At 34.5% G+C, this 22937-nt stretch overlaps 1 protein-coding gene across 2 annotated transcripts in view; it reads left to right on the plus strand.

The window, feature by feature from the left end:
• LOC125073587 (RNA-binding protein fusilli) overlaps positions 1-22937 on the plus strand; it is a 95738-nt gene that overhangs the window by 47976 nt on the left and 24825 nt on the right. For both annotated transcript variants that reach the window (XM_047684465.1, XM_047684466.1), the window contains exons 3-6: positions 6942-7024; positions 15055-15230; positions 17073-17162; positions 18112-18166. In XM_047684465.1, the coding sequence (XP_047540421.1) occupies positions 6942-7024; positions 15055-15230; positions 17073-17162; positions 18112-18166 (404 nt within the window). The remainder of the gene's footprint in view (positions 1-6941; positions 7025-15054; positions 15231-17072; positions 17163-18111; positions 18167-22937) is intronic.

Here is a 22937-nt window from a genome sequence, read left to right on the forward strand (position 1 = left end):
TCTACGTTTGTTCTTCAGTCTAAAAGTTGTATATAGACCATTATTGTAGCCCAAACGGATATCTAGTACATTATATATGATGACTATCTGAACAATTTCGATAATTTTTTGACAAAAATATTTTATCGCTTTTAATATTATCGCTATCGCTAAGCATGTACAACGTGATCATAAAATTCTTTCAACTTCAAGCACAGGTGCCAGACAAGGCATTCGCTCGCATCCCGGGGAACCAGTTACTCCCCGACTTGCGTAACCGCAGGTTCGATGCCCGATCGAGTGCATTTGGTAAACTGTTGATGTTATCTACACTGTAACCGTTTATTTATAACATTACATCGATGAAGTGTTGCTAACACGATTAGCGCTAAATAAGCGAAAAAATATTTCTTTTATCAAGGAACAGTTGAGATGTAAGCTATAGGTACGAGTATGTAGTTAGTACCCGCTCCGGCTTCTCACAGCAATTTATTTATACAGGTCATTTAATTGATTATAACAGGCAATTATCCGACAGCCGAGATGTTCTTCGGGTTCAAACCCAGGCAGGCACCACTGAATTTTCATGTGCTTAATTTGTGTTTCGAATTCATCTCGGGCTCGGCGGTGAAGGAAAACATCGTGACGAAACCTGCATGTGTCTAATTTCAACGAAATTCTGCCTCATGTGTATTCCGCCAACCCGCATTGGAGCAGCGTGATCGAATATGCTCCAAACCTTCTCCTCAAGGGAGAGGAGGCCTTAGCACAGTAGTGGGAAATTTACAGGCTGCTAATGTAATTATCCGATTTTTTTGGTTGCACTTAATTTGGAATCGGTGATCTTGTACAGATCGATTTTAAGAGTCAATTCTTTCCGAAAATTTTATACATATATAATACTCTTTATTGCACTGAGAAATTTTACATAGTAATTTTACTAATGAAATTATTGTTCACAATGGCAGGCTTATTTCTAAAAGAAACTTCTTCCAGCCAACCCACAGCTGTAAGAGATAGTGTTATGTAGCAGGTATTTAAATTATAATTAAAGAATAGTAATTTTATTAAATAGATTTTTATTTGGAATTGGATTAGTTCCTTCTACATACAAACAAACAAACAAACAAACCTATTTATAATATTACTAAAGATTTAACTTAATTGCATGTTTAGACAGACAGACTTAACAGCCGAAACATCGATTATTATTAATGATATGCAATTTAAAATATCTTGTATTCTTAGTTTAGCTTTATCTCTTTTGAGTTTCACATCAGACTCCAGACTAATATGTGAAAATATCTTTGTCTGTCTGTACGTTACATTAAGTAGTTACATTTATATTGAGATAGCTTTAGACTTAGAACATTGACTAAATAAGAAATCAGAAAAAAATTGGAAGCGAGTTGCTAGTACCTTTTTGGTGATATACATATATAGACGTTTTTGTACGTGTGTATGCCACTGAACCCCTAAACGGCTAAATTGATTTTGATAAACTGTCTGTATTTGAGTATATTGGACCCTCCGATAGCCCTCTAAGCCCAGGCTCTAAGTTATTTAAATTAAAAAAAAAATGCTTGTTTCATCCGTACAAATTCGGTATGCATTATGTATGAAATATTTAAATGGTTTAATTTTTTTTTTATGACATTCAAAATGCGAATCGCTAATCCAGCAATTTGTCAAATTATTGTCAAAATTTTGTAGACGTAATTATATGTTATTTTCTACCACAGTAAAACTAGACTTCAAGGTTATCCCAAGACAATGTATTATTGTTTTCAGTTCTAGACGTTGATGTATGTCGTTGACCTTGCTCGATTGGGCGTTATTGATAAACATGGCGCTCGAAAACCTCACATCCCCGTATCCGTTCAGCACAACGTCTCGACCCGCATTTTTCGGCGGGAAAATTGCATCGCGATTTGTGCGTAATGATTACATGGAATAATCTTTTCTCTTTGTGGTTGTCCTTCAATATATACGATTTATATGGGCCGTTATTCAATTATTTATTGGTTACAAAAAAAATAAGATATATGGAATAAAGTAACTGTGTACATGAGTTGTTTATTTTAGTGAAGAATAATACTAACAATTCATAGTTATTACTTTTTGTCTACGAATTCTTGATAGAAACCTGGAGTGTAGTCCATAAGTCGCTGGCGTGCCTTCAGAATTGATTTAGTTAGGAAATATATTAGGAACCGAAAAAAATATATATTGGTACAAAATTTTTGTATGAATATGTTTTCTAAATCACGCTTACGTTTGGTTCACTCCGGTATATATAGAGGTCCCGACTTTTCAAACACGTACAACCCCAACGATTATGTTCTGAGCCAAGGTGCCACCTCACACCCTCAAGACGAACGTCACTCGAGCCCGAAAGGGTTCACCTCAAGGCTTTAACGTCGTCAACGTTCGGTGAAGCTGTAAAGGCCAGTAGGGCCAACAGCACTACTTTAAAAAGATACAAAAAAAAACAAACACGTACAGTTGATATTTTTTGAAGTGGTCTTTTGGATCGCCAGTGGAAGTAAAGCCGTGATTAAATTCCGACAGGAAGACATATTAATTATAAAATAGAAATTAAAATTGCCCATTAATAATAATAATTGCCAATAAGACTTGTATCCTTGAACCTAAAACTTAGAAAAAAAAACATCGTTATAAAAAAAGAATTAATTAAATCATCTGAGACAATGATAAGAGTAATTAAAACACAATATAAGACTGTCATTAAGGCTCATCACACTGATGGAAGGTCGACCGCTTTTTATTCCATACTTATAATTGTTTTATCAATGTACGTAGGTACATTATTGACATTACCTATCCGCCTATCGGTGGGAGAAAGTGCTTCGAGCATTTTGACATTACATAGACCGTTTTCTGTGAAAAATTATCATTATAATATATAAATACACGTCTGCCTGTCTGTCTGAACGGAATACGCTCGAAAAAATAGTATACAAATTTTGATACGGTTTTAATCAATTAACGGAGTGATCCATTAGAGAGGCTTATGTAAATTTGCTGAATTGTGACAATGGTTGTTGAAGATGCACATGCTTTTGAAATCATGCCGACTTAGAGGTTTGAAGCGCTGCGATCACCAATATGATACTTGCGTAATAACGCCACCTCAGCGTAAAAACTCTGCGAATATAGAATAAAAAAAATTACAAAAATTGTCTATGGTCTTTTTAAAATATTATTGACATGTCAGTTTTATTTGGGACTGAGGATTCACACTATATTTGTGGACACAACAGGTCCACAGAGAATACAATCCCATATACAAATTATGTTGAAAATAGTTTGCATAGGTACATACATATAAACTCAGCGTGAAGATTTGAACATATTATGACATTATTTTGTATACGTTTTTGACCATTAAAAAGGGAATATCTTTGACTTTTTATAATATTAAAAATATGAAATAAAACTATCATTATTCTTACGTAGTCCGGTTATTTATCGAGGAATGCTCGACAACTTCCGGGAAGACTACGGTTTCCCATCGTCACGGAGCGGACGCGATTATCTCACGTCGCCGACTGTTCTAGTAGTTTCGATTAAAAAATAAACTTCTTTGTAATGACAAAAGTACTAAATCAATAAAGCTTATACCAGAAGTTGCATCGCGTTTTAGAGGTTTTATTAAATAATATTATTATTTATTTACTTGGTGGTAGGGCTTTGTGCAAGCCCGTCTGGGTAGGTGCCACCCACTCATCAGATATTCCCCCACAAAACAATAGTACTCAGTATTGTTGTGTTCCGCTTAGAAGGGTGACTGAGCCAGTGAACTACAGGCACTAGGGACATGACATCTTAGTTCTCAAAGTTGGTGGCGCATTGGCGATGTATGGAATGGTTAATATTTCTTACAGCGCCATTGTCTATGGGTGGTGGTGATCACTTACCATCAGGTGGCCCATATGCTCGTCCGCCAACCTATAACATAAAAAAAAAATAGAGCTCTGATTAGCTGATTCACCTGCTTTAAATTTTGACTTAACGTGACCAGCTTGAATTTCATATTCGTGTATTTACGATTAAATTAACTACATAACCTCGATATATAGAAATGATTCTATCGTGATTATAATATAACTGCATTAGAATATAATTACATAACTCTTAACTTCCTAATGGTTACCTATAGACGAAATCGGAAACGCCATTAGCCTAGATAAGCTTATTACTACCGCACTAACGATCATTTAAATATCTATTTTTAAATAACGACTCTGTCCGCGTGGAATCAACTCTAATATCTATATGGCGTTTTATCTATTTATAACTTAGGACTTTAGCAAAGATTAAAAAAGAGAGGGTAGTTCTGTGCCCACGTGCACAGGCTCATCTGTTGGTCTACCGGCGAACTGAATCTGTGTGCCAGTGTTATTGATGATGATTACCAAGGGAGGGGTCTGCGTGTATGTGTCGGTTTTTCCGAACAGACTTGGCAACCTTCAAGACGAGAGCCAACTCATACCCTAAAGACCGGCAATGAACCTGCAAGCCAGCCTTGCAGAACTCCATGGACAGTGGTAGTCACTTTTCATAAGATGAGCTTCCTGCTCGTTTGCCACCTATTCCATCCAAAAAGATTTATTTTGGAAACTTTGCCGTAAGTTCCATATACGTACGTATCCCAATAAAATAAAACATATAAATTCTATGCGATTAAAAACAGCTAACATTAAAAATATTACACAATTCATGTCTCTCTTGAACTTTGTGTAGATACAAGCGACTCTTTATTTATGCTCATGCGCGTAATATAAATGTACGTCCATAAAACATTGCCCTCGGTCACCCTTTAACACGTGCAGGCGCAGGACTTGCCTTTATTATAAGCTAACTGAACAAGGAACGAAACAGCGCGCAACGGTGCAAAAATCATACTTAAAATAAACACATTTGAAAAAGTACCGTTGACGAAAAAAGTAACTTGGATTTATTAATATATATATATAATAATTTGACATTAAATAATATTTTCTTTGACTTATTATTTAAGTTTGACAAAATTGTCTGTTGATTTTTAATTTAAAACTCTTTGGTTTCCGTTTAAACTTTACACAAATTCCATTCGTTCAATACAATTATATACTTACATTTTTGCAGTCGGTTAACAATCGTCATTTCCGAATTCTATTATCTAGGCAGAGCCGGTTCAAACCGGTTCGTTCCCTCGCCAAACATGGCTGAACCTGCCGGTGGGTGAACACATAACTGCGCTATTCACCGCAATGTGACGTCTCTTTGAATTAACTTATGCGTCGTTATACCGATAAAATATCACATTACAAATGTATTTCTACCCGACTACGGCTTAGCGATGTACCTACATGTGTATACTTCCTTATGTCATTTAATATGAAATCAATGGATGAAACAGAATATTTGTATTCCAAGTTTTTGACATCGCTAATATCAAATGATTCTAGTAGGATATTCGATTGTATAACAAAATACGGCAAACCGTTTTACACTTAGCGAATTAATTTAAAATAAATATTAATAAATAGGCCTTTTTTTTCTTTTTTCTGGCTTTTATTTGTGCCAAAAAGACACAGATTATTTCGCCAATGTCACGTGCGATGGAGAAGACATAAATAGGCCCTTATATACTGTACATGATTATATGAGATGTCAAAATAGCTTGGATTTAGTTCGTTGATATTCATGTATATATTAAATATAAAATATAATCAATAATTGTCTTTAATTACTTCATGTATATTATATCGAAAGGGGTTAGGCATCAACCCATTATCAGAAATTATGATATCCGAAATGTAAGTCTATTCGTTCAAGTTCGTAATACCTCTTTTTTGATATTCCCTTTTTTAGCATTAGCAGCCCGTAAATGTCCCACTGCTGGGATAAAGGCCTCCTCTCCCTTTGAGGAGAAGGTTTCGAGCATATTCCACCACGCTGCTCCAATGTGGGTTGGCAGAATACACATGTGGCAGAATTTCGTTGAAATTAGACACATGCAGGTTTCCTCACGATGTTTTCCTTCACCGCCGAGCACGAGATGAATTATTAACACAAATTAAGCACATGAAATTTCAGTGATGCCTGCCTGGGTTTGAACCCGAAATCATCGGTTAAGATGCACGTGTTCTAACCACTGGGCCATCTCGGCTCATATTATATTCCCTTAACTATGACATTTTCGACTGTCAAGTTTTGTCTACGTCATACGTCGACGATGTTGCCATGTACGATAAAAATAAATAAATCCTAATTAAACTTTTACACTTCGACATATATATTTTATTCATGATAAAGCTTATTTTTAGTTGTTTTCGGTAGACGCTATATCCGATTCAGAATAAACAAGATGATGAAGTCATGTTAATAGTCCAAATTTAAAGCAAGTGGTGCTGCGTACAAGCATACGTTCCAAAACGCGTCGCATCGTCTGATGTATATTTTATGACTATTGGTTTACTAATTTATTGGTTAAGCATTACTAATATATAATGTCATTAATTAGTATTGATAAATTTGCCTTAGTAATTTGTAAAAAGACGCTTGATAAGTGCTCGTATAAGCCGAGTCAAATAAAGTACATCATTATTTTGACTTTAGATTTTGTCGAACTCTCTCGAACAATACCGTTTGCGTAAAGATACTATAATCCATCATGGCGAATTCAACACGACAATTTTCATATTATTGAGTATATATTAAAATATATTCAAACTTCGTTGTGAATTTTCTTGTAATTTCAATATTAGCATGTGAATTGGGTTTCAATTGTAATACACAGATGCCATCGAAACTTCTCACACAAAACTTTTGTTCTTTTTTGTAGTTATTATATTGTTATTTAACATCTTATATCTTTAAAATTATTATATATCTTCGCTGAGGTTAAGTTTTTAAATAATACAGAAGCTAATTTAAATCTACGATCGTTTCAGTTCGACGAGTTCGTGCGTTCGCTACAAGTGGACCCTCACTCCCCGCTCTTCAGGCTCGTCACAGACGGACAGCCGCCGCTCAGGTGAGTCTACATTAGCATAATTTTATTATTAATATTTTATCGACATTACATATGAAAGAGGTAATGTTTTAATTGTTTCCATAGAAAAATCCCGCAGATAATCTTGCATTTGCTTATTAATTAATTTTAAACATAGTAATTAGCCGAGATGGCCCAGTGGTTTGAACGCGTGCATCTTAACTGATGATTTCGGGTTCAAACCCAGGCACTCAATTTTCATGTGCTTAATTTATGTTTATAATTCATCTCGTGAGCGGTGGTGCAGGAAAACATAGTGAGGATACCTGCATTTGTCTAATTTCAACGAAATTCTGCCACATGTGTATTCAATCAACCTGCATTGGAGCAGTGTGGTGGAATATGCTCCAAACCTTCTCCTCAAAGGGAGAGGAGGCCTTACCCCAGTAGTGGGAAATTTACAGGCTGTTAATGTAATGTAATGTAAAAAAAACATAGTAATTAGAAATTTAAAAAAAATAACTGTTAGTTCAAGGGTATTGCACTTGAAAAAGCAGGAATTATTTATGAGGCCATTGGTAACATCCTCAAAAAATAGTTAACATTAAAGCGAAATATCTGATTTAATTTGTAAGGGTTCATAGATGGGAACTAACGAACAGTGATTAGAAAATCACTAGGAAAGCTGCACGTATAGGATGAAAATAAGTTACTTGTATATACCAACCCGCATTAAAGTGGCGTCGTGATATACGTTCCAAAACTTCTCAAAAAGAGGCCTTGGGTCTAATACAATTCACTTATTTTGAAACGAATAGTGATCGTTGGGGTCGATCTCTCTAAACTATTCCCAAAAGACGTCACTCGTAAGGCAGATGTTTGACCAATCATTTTCCACAGCCAAGACAAAATCAAAGCCAATCTCTGAGACTATTATGTTCAAACTCGAAAACAATGTCGCTTTCATTATCGTATTACTTTCTGTCAACGTCGTAATTGTAACAAACCACAAATCAGAATTCACGTATATATAATGAGTTCTATTTAATAATGATTGAAGACGTTTAATACAATTAAACAACACATTTGCGAAGAATTTTTTTTGCGTTGGGGCAAGGTCGACAAGGGGGTAAGATCGTACCGATGGAATTTATGATTGACTAGCTATGCCCGCGACTTCGTGTGCGTTTGAATTTGTAAAAGTTTAAAGTTGAAAAAGTTATCGTACAGTTATCGCTGTAGCCTTAGTTACTCCTTATAACATCAGCTTTCTGCCAGTAAATGTCCTGTCAAAATTGGTTCAGCCGTTCCAGAGATTTGCCGGAACAAACAGACAGACAGACAGATAGAAAAAAAATGTCATTTTGGTATATGTAACGTGTAAACATATGCATTTAGTAAAAAGCGGTTATTTTAATATTACAAACAGACACTCCAATTTTATTATATGTATAGATTTGAGCGTGTTTATATGTGTTATAATAATTTACGAGTATATGTATATGTATATATTTTGTTACTGCATAAGTACCTAAAGCAATTGCAAAATCCCTTATTGTTTTTTTTCTTATGCTAAATGTTGTCTGTAGGAGATTGGTTATAGCAATTAGAACTTTTCTTTGATGTAAATTTATTTACATACGAATAATTATTAATATCAGAGCCATAACTATATACTAATGAGAATTAAAAATAGTCACTCTACAAATTATAACCTCGTGGAATAGTGGCAAGAATGCTAGGAGCATTTCCCCGTTGAATTGAAATTTATTTGATTATTTTATGTGCAATTAATACGACTTTCCTCCTTTTTCGTCTTCCTTATTATTGACCATGTTCTCCAAGCATTTCAAACTAATAAAACTGCTTGTATTGACTGGAGATCATGTAAAAGATAGAATCAGCCGCAAATTCGATCGATACGGTCTTCCCCCTTCCGATATTATCCTAACGCACCCTTAACCAAGTTTATGCGCGCGCTCAGTCAAACAGCTCTGTTTCAGACTGTTTGACAATAACCTCGCTGGATCTATTGTCAAGTAATAAGAGCGCGTGTATTACGCTGTAATTGTCAGTGAGCTGATAACTGTAATCACTACAGGCCAGATATTCAGTGCGTTTGCAATGATGGCCTAATTTATATCTAAACAATTGCCGATGTTCATGGTCATAGGCGATTTACATCCATTTGACAAATTGAAAAAGTATATAATAATCACAGTTAACACGGCAGGTATTGTGCTCCAGAAATACTATAATAATATATTAATTTGTATTAGATTTATATTTAATATGAATATATATTATCTGTGTATTTATGCATCTGTCATTTCGAGTGACACACATCGCGAAAGCGCGGGAAAATAAGATTTATAAAAAATATAAATAAAATAAAAATTAGTGAAGACGGTGTGTGACATTAAAATAAATGTGAACATTACAAAATTAATTAATATTATTATTTTATTTTTCAAATGAAATCCGTTCGAACCCTTTTGGAGTAAAATCAAAAGGTCACATTTGAAAGATTATTTCAAGTAACAAAAACTGAAGATGTAGTATATCATTATTTGAGAAATAAAGTTGAAGGCGGTTTTATTCTTCAATGTAACTTCTAAATATTAGGTAACTTCCAATAATAGGTATTCTGTTTAATGTTTTTTTTTTTAATTAAAAAAGTTAATAACCCCAATTTTTTGGGACCACTGATATTTCTATTTATCCCTCCAATTAAGCTTAGCTTGTGCTAGAGTTCTGGACCATAAGAGCACTAGGGCTTAGCTTGCCCTATTACCTCCACTGGTGACAAGAGGGCTGGTTCGTTTTTAGTCCACGCGGTCGAGATTTATACAGTTACTATTTTTGAATTTCATATTTGTATATATTTAAGCACTTAATGTTATTATTTCTTATCTTAATAAATGTATTCCAAAAGTTCCGATTTTTCTTATGTATTTTATCGAGTAATTCTGTTGTTATGCGGTTCATATTGTGGTGCGGACGCGTGCACATCACGACGCCATTCGACCTACCGATGTTTCTTCTATAAATAACGTAACCTAAGTGAAAGCGAGATGGCCCCGTCGTTAAACGTGAATCTTAGACGAAGATTGAGGGTCTAACCCTGCCCAGATGAAAAAGGTCCATGATGAAAAGTTTCCACTATTTTTTAAAGTAAACCGTATAAGCCAATATCGTTACAATCAAAAAAGTTTACATTTATAACAACGAATTTGACATAAAGTATGCGCCATATAAAAGATAAACTATTCCTTTTTTTAATATTACAAAACGTTCTATGTGTTTTTTTTTCTCTAATCTATTAATTATATATGTATATATATATTTTTTTTTTCAAATATGTAACATGCATTTTATACACACGAACGTTCAAAAATCACCGCGCCTAGGAACTATAAAAAACCTATAATCCAAAATTATACATGTGCATACAAACAAGCGATTGACCCCCAGTTTAATTATACGTATATGATATATGTAGATAGTAATCTGCCCCCTACATCCGGAGTCAGTGCTTACTGTGAAAAGATTTTGTTATTTCCTATCGGCACTTGAAATCTATTGACTATTTTTGTTATTTAAAATTTTACGGTCTCGCCCAACGAACTGTTTGTTAATTCTATGTTAAACAACAATGGCTGTTCATTTATGTATATTATATAGTGATTAGAATAAGTTATGTGGGTTATTTTTGGTTAAAAGAGGTCTGGAGACTGGCAATTAAATTTCCTAATCTTAAATGGTCACTATCTTAAATATTTACATTAATGCGTCTCCAACTTTGGTAACTAAGAAGTTATGTGCCTTGTGGTCCTAGTTACACTGGCTCACTCACCCTTTGAACAGGAACACACCGGTCAGTGGCTGTTACCCACCCAGACAACTGTCCCTACCGCCAGAAAGTAGAAGTACCAACTAGTAAATATCCCTGTAGTGGATAAATGCCGCGATTCCTCTTAAAAGAGGGACTGCAGATTATTCCACTACGTAAGATGAACATATATGGAAAACGTAGGTAGATTAAAATTCACGCGAACTGTGTCGCAATCTCATCTTGTTAGAAATATGAACAAAAACGGTGAATGTTTATAAAACCACAGATTATAAGCAACATTAAGTACAGTCAGCATCAAATGTATGTACATATCATGTCATGAATATTTTTTTTTACATATTTTATAAATTTAAAATCTGTGATATACTAATTCTATACAACTTACGTGTAAAATTTATTATCTTGTGATATGCAGTACAATTATTATTTTTGATTAGCTACTATTAATATATTGATAATTATCTGCAATTACGAATTAATTTAATTTGATAATAATTCCATTGTATGTGATTATCTTTATTTATATACACAATATTCGGTAGAAATACGAATCAAGGTAAAAAATAACTACTGTACAAATGATAACCGCGTGTTTGCTAGCAAGAATGCTAAAGGTATTTCCCCTATAATCGCCAATTGATGTATCAAACAAAAAACAAACAAACAAACTAACCGTTTGTCACCATTGGAGGCAATAAGTCAGACATATAACACTCCCTATGTTGTATGTCTAACCATTACCGTCTTTACCATAAGACACATGGGGCACGTGCCCAGGGCCCCCATCCTGAGAGGGCCCCGAAGAACCAAAAATTTACCAAATTAAACCAAAAAATATCTAGCAAAAGGGCCCCAAATTCATGGGTGCCCAAGGGCCCCCAGCGCAGCTTGAGACGGCTCTGTGTCTAACTGTTAACGTCCTTCCATATGCTTTAACGTAAGACGAATATATGCGTCGTCGAAATTTTACAAAGAGATCGTTTGTGTTCCCCTTCTCATTGCTATCAGCCATTGCTGTGATGTCTGACATTCTCGTTTAGCGGTGTTTGATTATCGAATCGATGGTTAAAATGGCGCCGGCTCTCTTTTCATGTTCCGTGTAGAACATGTAACATATTGGGGAGATCTGTGCCAGTATTATTTTCAAATAATACGAGCTATGGTTAATCTATACTATATTCATACTTATTATAAATTCATACATATTATAAATGTGAAAGTAACTCTGTCTGTCTGTCTGTCTGAACCAAAGTTAAACTCCAAGGAAGGACGTAGGCTACCTTTTGTACCTAACACATGACAACCAACCCCTAAACCGCGAGCAAAGCCACGGGCAACAATTATTTATAAGTTACAGCCAGTTTACCCAAAATTGTACCTTCGACTGTACTAACTACTAAGTATGTATGTGGTAACTTTTTTGCGGTTACACGTAGAATTAGCTCAGCTCTAGGTATAGCTAATCGGGATAACATATACGATTATATTTATAGCAATGTAACATAATGATAACTGGTCAATGGTCATATTTTAAATTTTGATACTTTCAGAAGTATCAGCCATTTTCTTCAGGGGAAATTCTACTAACAAATCAATATTATCGTTATTACCATCGAATCGAAATGCTGTCGTTGTTGTGATCCAGTTGCCGTTTGTTCGAAGTTGGATCGAAATAGTATCGGAAACGTATCGTGTCCGTTATATGTCAGTAGAATTGTAGGGTTTCGCAACTATGTCAGTGAGCGAAAATGACTACCGCTACTGCAATATTGACTAATTTTTTTGTCATTTAAAAAAATACAGTCCGCAAAATAAGTTGCACAAAGACCATTACGCTAAATAGGTGCAATTACGTTAATCATCGCCGTTTAAAATTACGTAATATTTGTGGTCGATGATACACACAGCTAGAGTAACCCATGTTGTATAAAAGAAAAATTCCATTATATTGAAACAATAAATAGAATCAATCAGAAATACACTAGAGAAATATTTAAAATAAATTATATCATCACTTTAATAACAATTATGAAATGAGCTTTTGTTTATCTTCACATGTTAATATTTAACGGCTTAAGCCAGATAGAGCTCGCGGAACATTATAGTGTAGCAACAAAAGCGAATACAAAATCTCGGTAGTGCGAAACGAGAAAAAGAGTTCATTTTATTATGATTATTAATTATTATTCTGTACATCTGTTTAATGAAGGCCTACACGTAAAATTATCGGCGTACTTGAGCATAAGTGACGCTCGTAATTTCAAGATGTCTTAGTGTGCGTGAAATGACTCATTTAAGACATAAGACATAAAATCAACAAAAAAAAAACGTGTGCGGAAACGCCCCACGGCAATGATAACTTAAATTGTCCAAAAAACCGCTAGCGCTGCAGTTTAGAGAGAGTATGAGCCAGACACACTGGCGCCGTTACGCGTTACGTAACGAAGCGGTTTACCCTCCCATAAGAAGCTATATATAGTTATGCTCGCTGAAATTTTAACATGTAGTAACGCGTCAGTTAACAGATCTATACCGGGAGTTCGTATTCGCTTTTATTACTACACTATAATGTTCCGTACCGCCTTTTAATAAACTTTAACAGAAGGTTCAAATCATAAGAAAACAAACCAATTCCCAACTAAACAAATATAATTTGAGTTAATTTAATTCGTCTCAGTAAAGATATGTTCACCTTAATGTAACCTGAGTTGAATAATCTCTTTTGTCGCGCGTGACCGAAAAACGGCTCCATAATCATCATAATATTTATGCTCGAAAGAATCTTAAGTTCTTTTAAATAACTATGAAAAGTCCTATTAACATATTTCATATCGAAAACATCGTGCGTCATCCACGTTCCTCATGGGATGGTTGTTATCAGACGATAACAATGTTTGTAAACCGAAATACAAAATCTTGATTTCATAGATGTAATCATGCGATTCTATTTGTTCAGATATTTCCATGCTTATCTAAGTTCCGTCAGTTCTGTCGACAACATGAATACACCAGTTCATTCACTTTAAATTCACAAGTTAATCCTTTGTTAAGTCCTTCTGATTTCTTATAACGATGAGGAAACCTTGAAAATATCTTACTTGTTGGTACGGGTTTGGCGTGGCCGTTTGGTTAGGTACCATCCACTTGTCAGATATTCCAACGCCAAACAGCAATTAAAGAATGAGTTTCATTATAATTACATGCACAAGAAACATAACATCTTAGTACCCAAGGTTGGTTCTATGGACAGCGGTGACTTACAATTAGGAGGTCCATTTGTCAGTCAACTTTCAATAATGGGGAGGATTGAGCGAGACAACTAAGGCTTAGCTAAATAAAATATTATATCACGACACGATCAAATTTTAGATAAGTTTACAAAAGCCTTCTGATCCATGCTTTCGTTTTAGGCAACTTAATTAAGCATGTATCAAACTACCTTCAAATGTTGAAATAAACATATTGCCTGCTGAATAATTTATGAGTTCAACGACCTTTTTTGCAGCGATATTTTTATGTATACATAATAATATATAACGTTACACTGATCAGATAGTCTGGGAGAAACCACTTGTAAGAGACATGACAGTAATTACAGGTCCAAGGGACATAACGTCTCTGTTTCCAAGGTTGGTAGTACCAACTTAAAAATTAAAAAACGTTTAATATTTACAATGCCAATAAATAAATAAAAAATATTGGACAACATTACATACGTTACTCTGATCCTAATGTAAGTAGCTAAAGCACTTGTGTTTCGGAAAATCAGAAGTAACGACGGTACCACAAACATCCATACTCAAGAAAAGTAATGAACTTTTTCTATATCGACTCGGCCGGGAATCGAACCCGGGACTTCGGAGTGGCATACCCATGTAAACCAACTACTCGACCACGGAGGTCGTTAGTCGGGGCAGTGGTGACCACTAACCATCAAGTTGCCCATTTGCCCAACTCACCGAAGCTATAAAAAAGTTCCGGTTAGAGGGGTGAGTGAGCCAGTGTAATCAGAGGCACAAGGGACATAACATCTTAGTTCCCAAAGTTGGTGGCGCATAAATGATGTAAGGAATGATTAATATTTCTTACAGCGCCTTTGTCTATGGACGGTGGTGACCACTTACCATCAGGTGGCCCATAAGCTCGTCCGCCAACGATTTTCATAAAAAAAACTGACAATTTATCTGCCACATTTATCTCTTGCCTTTATTTCCAGACAATGTCTCCATCCAGAAGCATGCAGCAAGGAGCTGACGCTACCGACGTACTACGCCCGTTTCCACGACTTACGCAAGGAGTACGTGCGCGCATACACTCTGCGCGCGGTGACGCGTGCTCAACCCGCCCCTCCGCCGCCCGACCACCCGGGCTCTATCGTCGACATGGTTAACTGTATCCTTTTATAACACTTTATAAGAACAGCATCTATATTTGCTTAAGAACTCTTACTATTAAATTGACATCAATTAATAAGAGCAAATGTTCTTTAAAAAAAAAATTGTATTTTTGTTCCCAAATTTATGACCCATCCATTATTGAATGGCGGGCGAAAGTATTGCATTAATGATTTTCGATTTCACCATTCGCCTATATACGATCGCTTTTTGTAAATATAGAATATTACGAATATAATTACGTGATTCAATTTATACATGGACAGACTTGCGAGTGTGTGTGTACGCACTCACGCGCACGCGTGTATACACGAATAAGCTTTTATGACTTATGAGTATACATTTTGTTACATCAGTTCATAAAGTTTATTCATGAAGTTACCACCATTTGACAATTACTATTATAGAAAACTATCGAAAATATTCCATAAAGTATAATCGTTCTCGCAATTATAAATATATTAGACAATCGTATCGAAGTAATTTCGTTGTTAGATAAAAATATTATAATTAAATAAGTTAAATTTATACGGAAAACCGGATCCATGGTGGTATGCCATGACGTCATGCGGCTAAAAATTGTTAAAGAAATAAAAAATTGCCATGATAATCGAGCAATTAATATTCAAACGAAACTTTTGATACAAAATTACATTTAAATCTTCATATATCACTGTTGAAATTACATATTTAAATATTCAAGAGATTTTGTAACAAGCTTTAGAACCTTCACACCTCTAATAGGTACAGTGCGATACTTGAAAGCTTCCTGTAATTCGCACATACTTTATCCGATTACAATATATATATTCAAGAAAACGACTCGTTTTTCTTATGGTAGAATTGTTTACGAGGCGTAATTCAAAAGAAAATTTTGAAGAACGTTTCGTAACTTTCAAAGTCGAATGTATGTGATAAATGATTTAATGATATAGTCAATATGTTAATGTTAATAGTCATACATTATTATATAATATATTATATCTAGATAGAGCTTCATGCTGTAAAAGAACCAAAACAAACAAGCCAACTTTATTACCTTGGTGTGCGTGACAGCTACGCTTGACTCTCACTGAACATCACACTACTTTACTAGGGCGTGTACCTTTTATGTAGACATAAATGATCAAAAGACGAATTTAATTAAGATACGATAAAGAACTAATCGAAACGCACCGCTAAACACAACTTTCGTCAGAAAGTAATATGCGAAATTCACTAACTATATATATATTTATATTCCAATCGAAGAAGGAATAAAGATAAACAAACCATATAATTACATATTCCATGCGATTTGCTAATTGATCCATATATTACAACAAACTTGTACTTGATGAATATATTTTAAGTTATCATACAAGACTATTCCACGTAACTACTTGTATCCATTGAAATAAAACTAGTTTTTAACGGATTTAATCGCGTATATTAATTATTTTAACATCCCGACGTTTCGAGCACTTTGCAGTGTTCGTGGTCACGGGCAGACTGTATATGGTACAGTTTTATTTCAATGTGTAATAATCGCGAAAATCTAAGACAACATTACTTGTATCCACTTTAATTTGTTTACTAAAATTCCAATAACAAATTTACCGACACTCAAAATAGATATTTTCGCGAATCCATAGCAAATATCATGCAATATCCAAGCTCTCGACCAATGGTATCGCGTCAATTCGATGTCAAATGTCTTCATTTATCTTCCCTCTTGTGATTGGCTACATCGACAACAAGCTTGATGTATAAATCTGTACTAGAACTTTTAGCGAATTAAACTTTTCATCAGATAACCTTGTTGATATTTGCACAGGAATATGACCCTTATCGTTTACAGATTTAGGTATAACACCGTATACTGGTGAGAATTTTTACGCGGCAGAAGTCAAAGATATGGCTAGTATTATACAAAGGATAATCGCGGATGGTAAGTGCACTACGTTCCTTAATATTTTAAATATTTAGAAATAATATTAGCTATTTAAGCAATCCATTTATTTTTGTATAAGTATATATATAAATATATATTATTAATTTTAGTGTTGGTAGTACTTTGTGCAAGCCCATCTGGATAGGTAGGTACCATACACTGGTCACAAATACACCAAACTAATATTTTGTATGACCATCGGTTCATGATAGAAGGGTGAAATAAAAAATGTGACTGCACAAGATACATAACATTTTTGGCGTTGTAAGATTTTTTTTTCACGTAGCCAATGTCTATTGGCGGCTGTGACCACTTACCATCAGCTAATACATTGGCCTATATTATATAAAAAAAAAACAAATGTGTTTAATTAAGCCTCTGCTTAAGAAAAAATGATGGCCGACACGGGATGTCTTCCAGATGTTAAACATAGAAATGTATGGTTATTAAAATAGCCAATAGCTACGAAAGTAGATTAGTCTGTCTGTTGCTCTTACACGACCAGACCTCTGAACGGAATTAAATTAAATTAGGTAAGAAGCAAGTCTGAACTCCAAAGAAGAACGAGGCTACTTTTTTATTCCTAATATGATGTCCACAATACAATAGACTTCAACAATAACACTAACAATAACTTTTTATTTAAATATTTAAAATGTTGAAAAAGAGTAACTACTGAGTTCTTCTCGGTGGAATCTACATTCAGTACCGGTGCTAGCTAGCTTCACTTAATATAGTTTATTAAATGACGATTCAAAACTGCTTGTAGCCGCCCATTTGAATAAAGTATATTTTGATTTTTTTTTTCTGTTTCAATGTTTTTACATTCAATTATATATTTTATAATAACATGTTATAATGTAAATATTAAGTAATATTAATACTTTACTAACTCTAGAAAATTATTAACTTATTCAAAAGTTTAAAATTTGTGTATTTTTTCTAGGTTTCAGATTAGAACTGCCTGAGACGATCGACCTTGTTTTGGAGACTGGAATTTGGTAAGTCTATCCATTGATTGATTACTTTTTAAATTAAAATTACAGGAACTGAAGCATACGTGTATATATTTTTGTATTATTAATAAAATTAATTTGCAATTCAGTTCGCCTGTAGAAAATTTATAGCAAAGTATCGTTTTAAAGCTATATTGCTATTTTTACGTATGCTATAGATTTCATGAACTAAGTTTAAAAAGTTACATCGAGCTATGTACGAAAGAACGATATAAGAAAAGATTCTTATCTCTAACAATTTGATTATTTATTATGTAATGGTTAAACAAGTAATATATCATATATATGTTCAGAAAATAATCTTACTCGCATGCAAGCATGCCTTAAGTTGAGTTCCTTACTTAAAAGATACAATTAAGGCCTTAAGGTTTACGACACTTAGCGCAATATAGAGTTAATTAAAGTGAAACAGCAAGCAAGTTTTAGTTATATATATATACAACAAACGAGCTGATCTTAAATCAAAGAGCTTAGCTCTTTAATTTAAAATTCTACATAGCCTGCTGAAATCTGATACCTTCCGCAGTAGAAAAAACTAAAACTACTTGATACATCTTTATAAATTACAAATATATAGTTTATAATAAGCGTCAATAGCGGCTGACGATTCTAAACCCTAAGGCTGTCGTCGTCCCCACTCCTAACACAAGTGTAAAGCTTAAAAGGAGGGGTAAATAGGAATATAAGTAATTCCTTATTTCGTTTATCATACTGTAACGTAACAAAATAATATAATTTACATAAACAGTTTGTTACTTCGTAACATCCTTAATTTATTTCCTTTTACATTTACAATATTATTCTTTTTAATTTTTAATATCATAGACAATTTAACATTCTTTTTTTAAATTCACAAATACAGATGATATCGCGTTCAATTGTTAGTCATCCTGTGAATATTTACGTAAACAGTTAGTGTGACAGATTAAACACTCAATGCTCTTGTGGAATAAACTTTGAAGTATTTACGTGTGAAGTATTTATCGGACGATCGACGTAGAGTGTATATTTACTAACGTTTTAAAAAAAGACGTCATGTTATACAATTTGTTATCATTCATTAACACTGTTGTTATTATTGAATTAAAGTTAAATTATAAAATTAAACCATAATATATAAATAATTCTTTAATAGTTTCTTCGCACAGTTTTTGTAACAGCAGTTGAAACTAAACAAGGCCGATTTCAATTAAACTTTGCGCATTAAAGTTTATGTTTTAGCGTTTACATAACTGGTATTTTTCTCGTTATGTCGATGTGAACCGGATATGCAATATTAACTATGAAAAGTCCCCGATAAATACGGTAGCAACCGTAGCAACCGCAAGCAAGATGGCAATGATTTCATTCCTGTACCGTGAAAACCACATTGTCTTATCGGATTATTAGACCGAAGGAATAGAGAGTGCACCTGTGTGCACACACACACACTCTTGTGCAATGGCTGGCTCGATCAGGATGATATAAATACAATCTTTATGAACGATAATAGTAATTAAATAAACATTAGCAGTTGTTCCTATTACGTATTTGGTTTGGTTACTGAGTGGTTGAATAGATCTCAGCTCTATCCCAGTCACGAGTGACCTACGGTTTGATCTTTGCCCCCGACATGAAATCACGACTAAGAATGTTCCATAGTTTACGCAAGCTAGAGGACGCCCGGACGATTGATAACGACTATGAATGAAGATATATTTAGATATATATATTATATTTTTCAATAATTCACAGCCGTCCATCGCACCTTTCAAGTATTGTGTCTGTGCGTGTGTGTGTTTTCTAATATAAGCATAAAAACACGATGGTATGTGGTCAAGATCTTTGTTCGAAAGATGGCAGCAATGTTTACGCGCAGTGGTGACCATTTAACATTTGGACGCCCAATTGCTCGTCTTCCTACCGGTGCCATAGTAAAAAATACAGACGCAAGCTTGCTAGAGACACCCAACGTGTTAGAAGACCATGAAGCCGTACTGGAGTATGGGTTCAATTCAGTCATCTTGTCAAATCTCTAACTTAATAACAAAAACAATACATGTTTCCACATTGTGACCATAATCAAGGCTTAATACATGCTGTCATGGTATTGGCATATTATGCGGAGGACTGAGGACCGTGTTGTGAGAAAGGTTTTGGGAATGGATGTGGATGGATATAGAGGTAGGGGACGACCAATGAAACTACGGTTGGATGGATTGTGTGAAAAACGATATGGTTAGAAAGAATGTTACTTGTGAGATGACGTCCGACAGAGAAGTATGGAAGAAGACATGCTGCGCCGACGATGATGATGATGAATCAAGACTTAATACTCTACAAATAATCATCTTTGTTAAATTAAATATAAATATTGACGTGATTTTCGGTGCACAGCTAAATAAAAACTATTTATGTCTAAAGTCTTTTATGCCTCGTTGGCTAGACTAGAGAGATATGACTAGTTCATAAGGATGCAGACTGATCTCCTGTGTTCAAACCCCGAATCGAGCCAATAAATATAAAAAATACTAAGTGTCTAGGAGATTCTATAATTGGGCAGAGTGCGTACTTGTTGTCGGTTGGTTCTCCAATAGGCTTCTAAAAAGCACCAAGTGCGTAAATAAAATTGTAATTATTTTACCTAAATAATTTTATATTAAATAAATTTTTATTAAAAATTGTTTCGCATGTAAACATATCAATATTATTGTAAACCATTAACCTAAACAAATAAAAACTTGCATTTGAATATAAAATTATCATTTACATTACACATTACATTAGCAGCCCGTAAATTTCCCACTGTTGGGCTAAGGCCTCCTCTCCCTTTGAGGAGAAGGTTGGGAGCATATTCCACCACGCTGCTCCAATACGGGTTGGTGAAATACACATGTGGCAGAATTTCGTTAAATTAGACACATGCAGGTTTCCTCGCGTTGTTTTCCTTCACTGCCGAGCACGAGATGAATTATAAACACAAATTAATCACATGAAATCAGGGGTGCTTGCCTGGGTTTGAGCCCGAAATCATCTGTTAAGATGCACGCGTTCTAACCACTACATAAAATTCTTAAAAGTAAAATTTGCCAAAAAATCCTTCGAAAGCGTAATTAACCTCGATTCAATTTTCATCCGAACCCTCGCCTTGACCTACGTCACCTCAACCATCACTACAAGTACTATATATAAGTATACGACTAGTTATGACAAACAGTCACGTTAGCTTCACGTTACGCGTTTATCTTAATGAGTGATCGTTTGTGTAATATCCCATTCATTCTTATCTATTCACATCCTCTAATAAACTTTCAAACTGCGGAATCTTTAATCTCCAGCAGTTACTACAGTTTGCGATTTCTTTCGCTTAAAACCTTCATGCATAATATTTTTAATCTGTAGAGTTATTTTGTACGAACAAATTTCGAAATTATCGAAAACTATCATGAAATTAAAGTGATATGTGACGACTTCTTATAATTATGATATTTAATTTTTAATTTATTTAAATTAACATTGATTGATTGATTGATTGATTAACAAGAATTGATAACAAGTGCTTAAATATACACAAATATGAATTCAAAAATAGTTACTGTATAAATCTTGACCGCGTGGAATGGTGGCAAGAATGCTAGCAGCATTTCCCCGTTGAATCGCAATTCTGGGCTAAAAACGAATCAGCCCTCTTATCACCAGTGGTGGTGTTATACTTTTCATGAAGCTTTTTGCACCATTACTCCAAGGGCCAGTTTTTTCCGCAACAGCACCGGCTCTTAACATTGTGAAGGGTACATATATATATATATATATATATCACATGTAGCTGGTTGACGTAAGTCGGTTTTCACTATGTTAAGTGAGACACGAAGTGGATTTTAAAAGAATGGAATTGCTGTAAAGTATATTTACATAACAGTAATAAAGACAAAAATGGCAGGCAGTGGGGCATCGTTGATAAAACGTGCTGATGTATTTATGTTACAACAATGTTTATATAAAACGTAAAAGATACTGCTCTACATAGTATAAAAGAAAGTCGCTTCCCTTCGTGTACGCTTAGATCTTTTAAGCTTGCTTCGTCAATAAACAGCGAGCAAGGGGAATGTTTACGTGTATACAACATGGATATTGTATTTGAGAAAAGTCGATAATACCAATTTTTCTAGTCGAATAAAAACAAGATTTTTTCTTCTTATGAAACAAATTTTATTTATACATACATATACATATATATACATTTGTTCTTTTATTTATAAGTTGTATGTCGACTCTTATTGTGGTTTTTTTTTATGTAATAGGTAGGCAGACGGGCAAATGGGCCACCTGATGGTAAGTGGCTACCACCGCCCATAGACATTGAGGCTGAAAGAATTAATAACAATTCCTTACATCGCCAATGCGCTACTAACCTTGAGAGGTAAGATGTTACGTCCCCTGTGCCTGTAGTTACACTGGCTCACCCTTCAAACCGGAACACAACAGTACTAAGTGTTGCTGGTTGGCGGTAGAATATCTGATGAGTGGGTGGTATCTACCCAGACGGGCTTGCACAAAGCCTTGGCACCGAGGAATACATGTAAGACAATAAAATATATTTTACCAAATATAAAAAATACATGAACACAATACTTAGAATAAATCAAAGCTGTATAGACTACATCCAAGCTCAAATGTCCAAAATACTTTTTTAAAGTCACAACAACTTGCCTGTCGCCTGTTGTTTCTGGTGCAGCATCATCGACGTAAAACGAGATGCGCGGGAGATGCATCGAGT

The sequence above is a fragment of the Vanessa atalanta genome, chromosome 24 (assembly GCF_905147765.1).
Source record: "Vanessa atalanta chromosome 24, ilVanAtal1.2, whole genome shotgun sequence".
NCBI classification, from domain to species: domain Eukaryota; kingdom Metazoa; phylum Arthropoda; class Insecta; order Lepidoptera; family Nymphalidae; genus Vanessa; species Vanessa atalanta.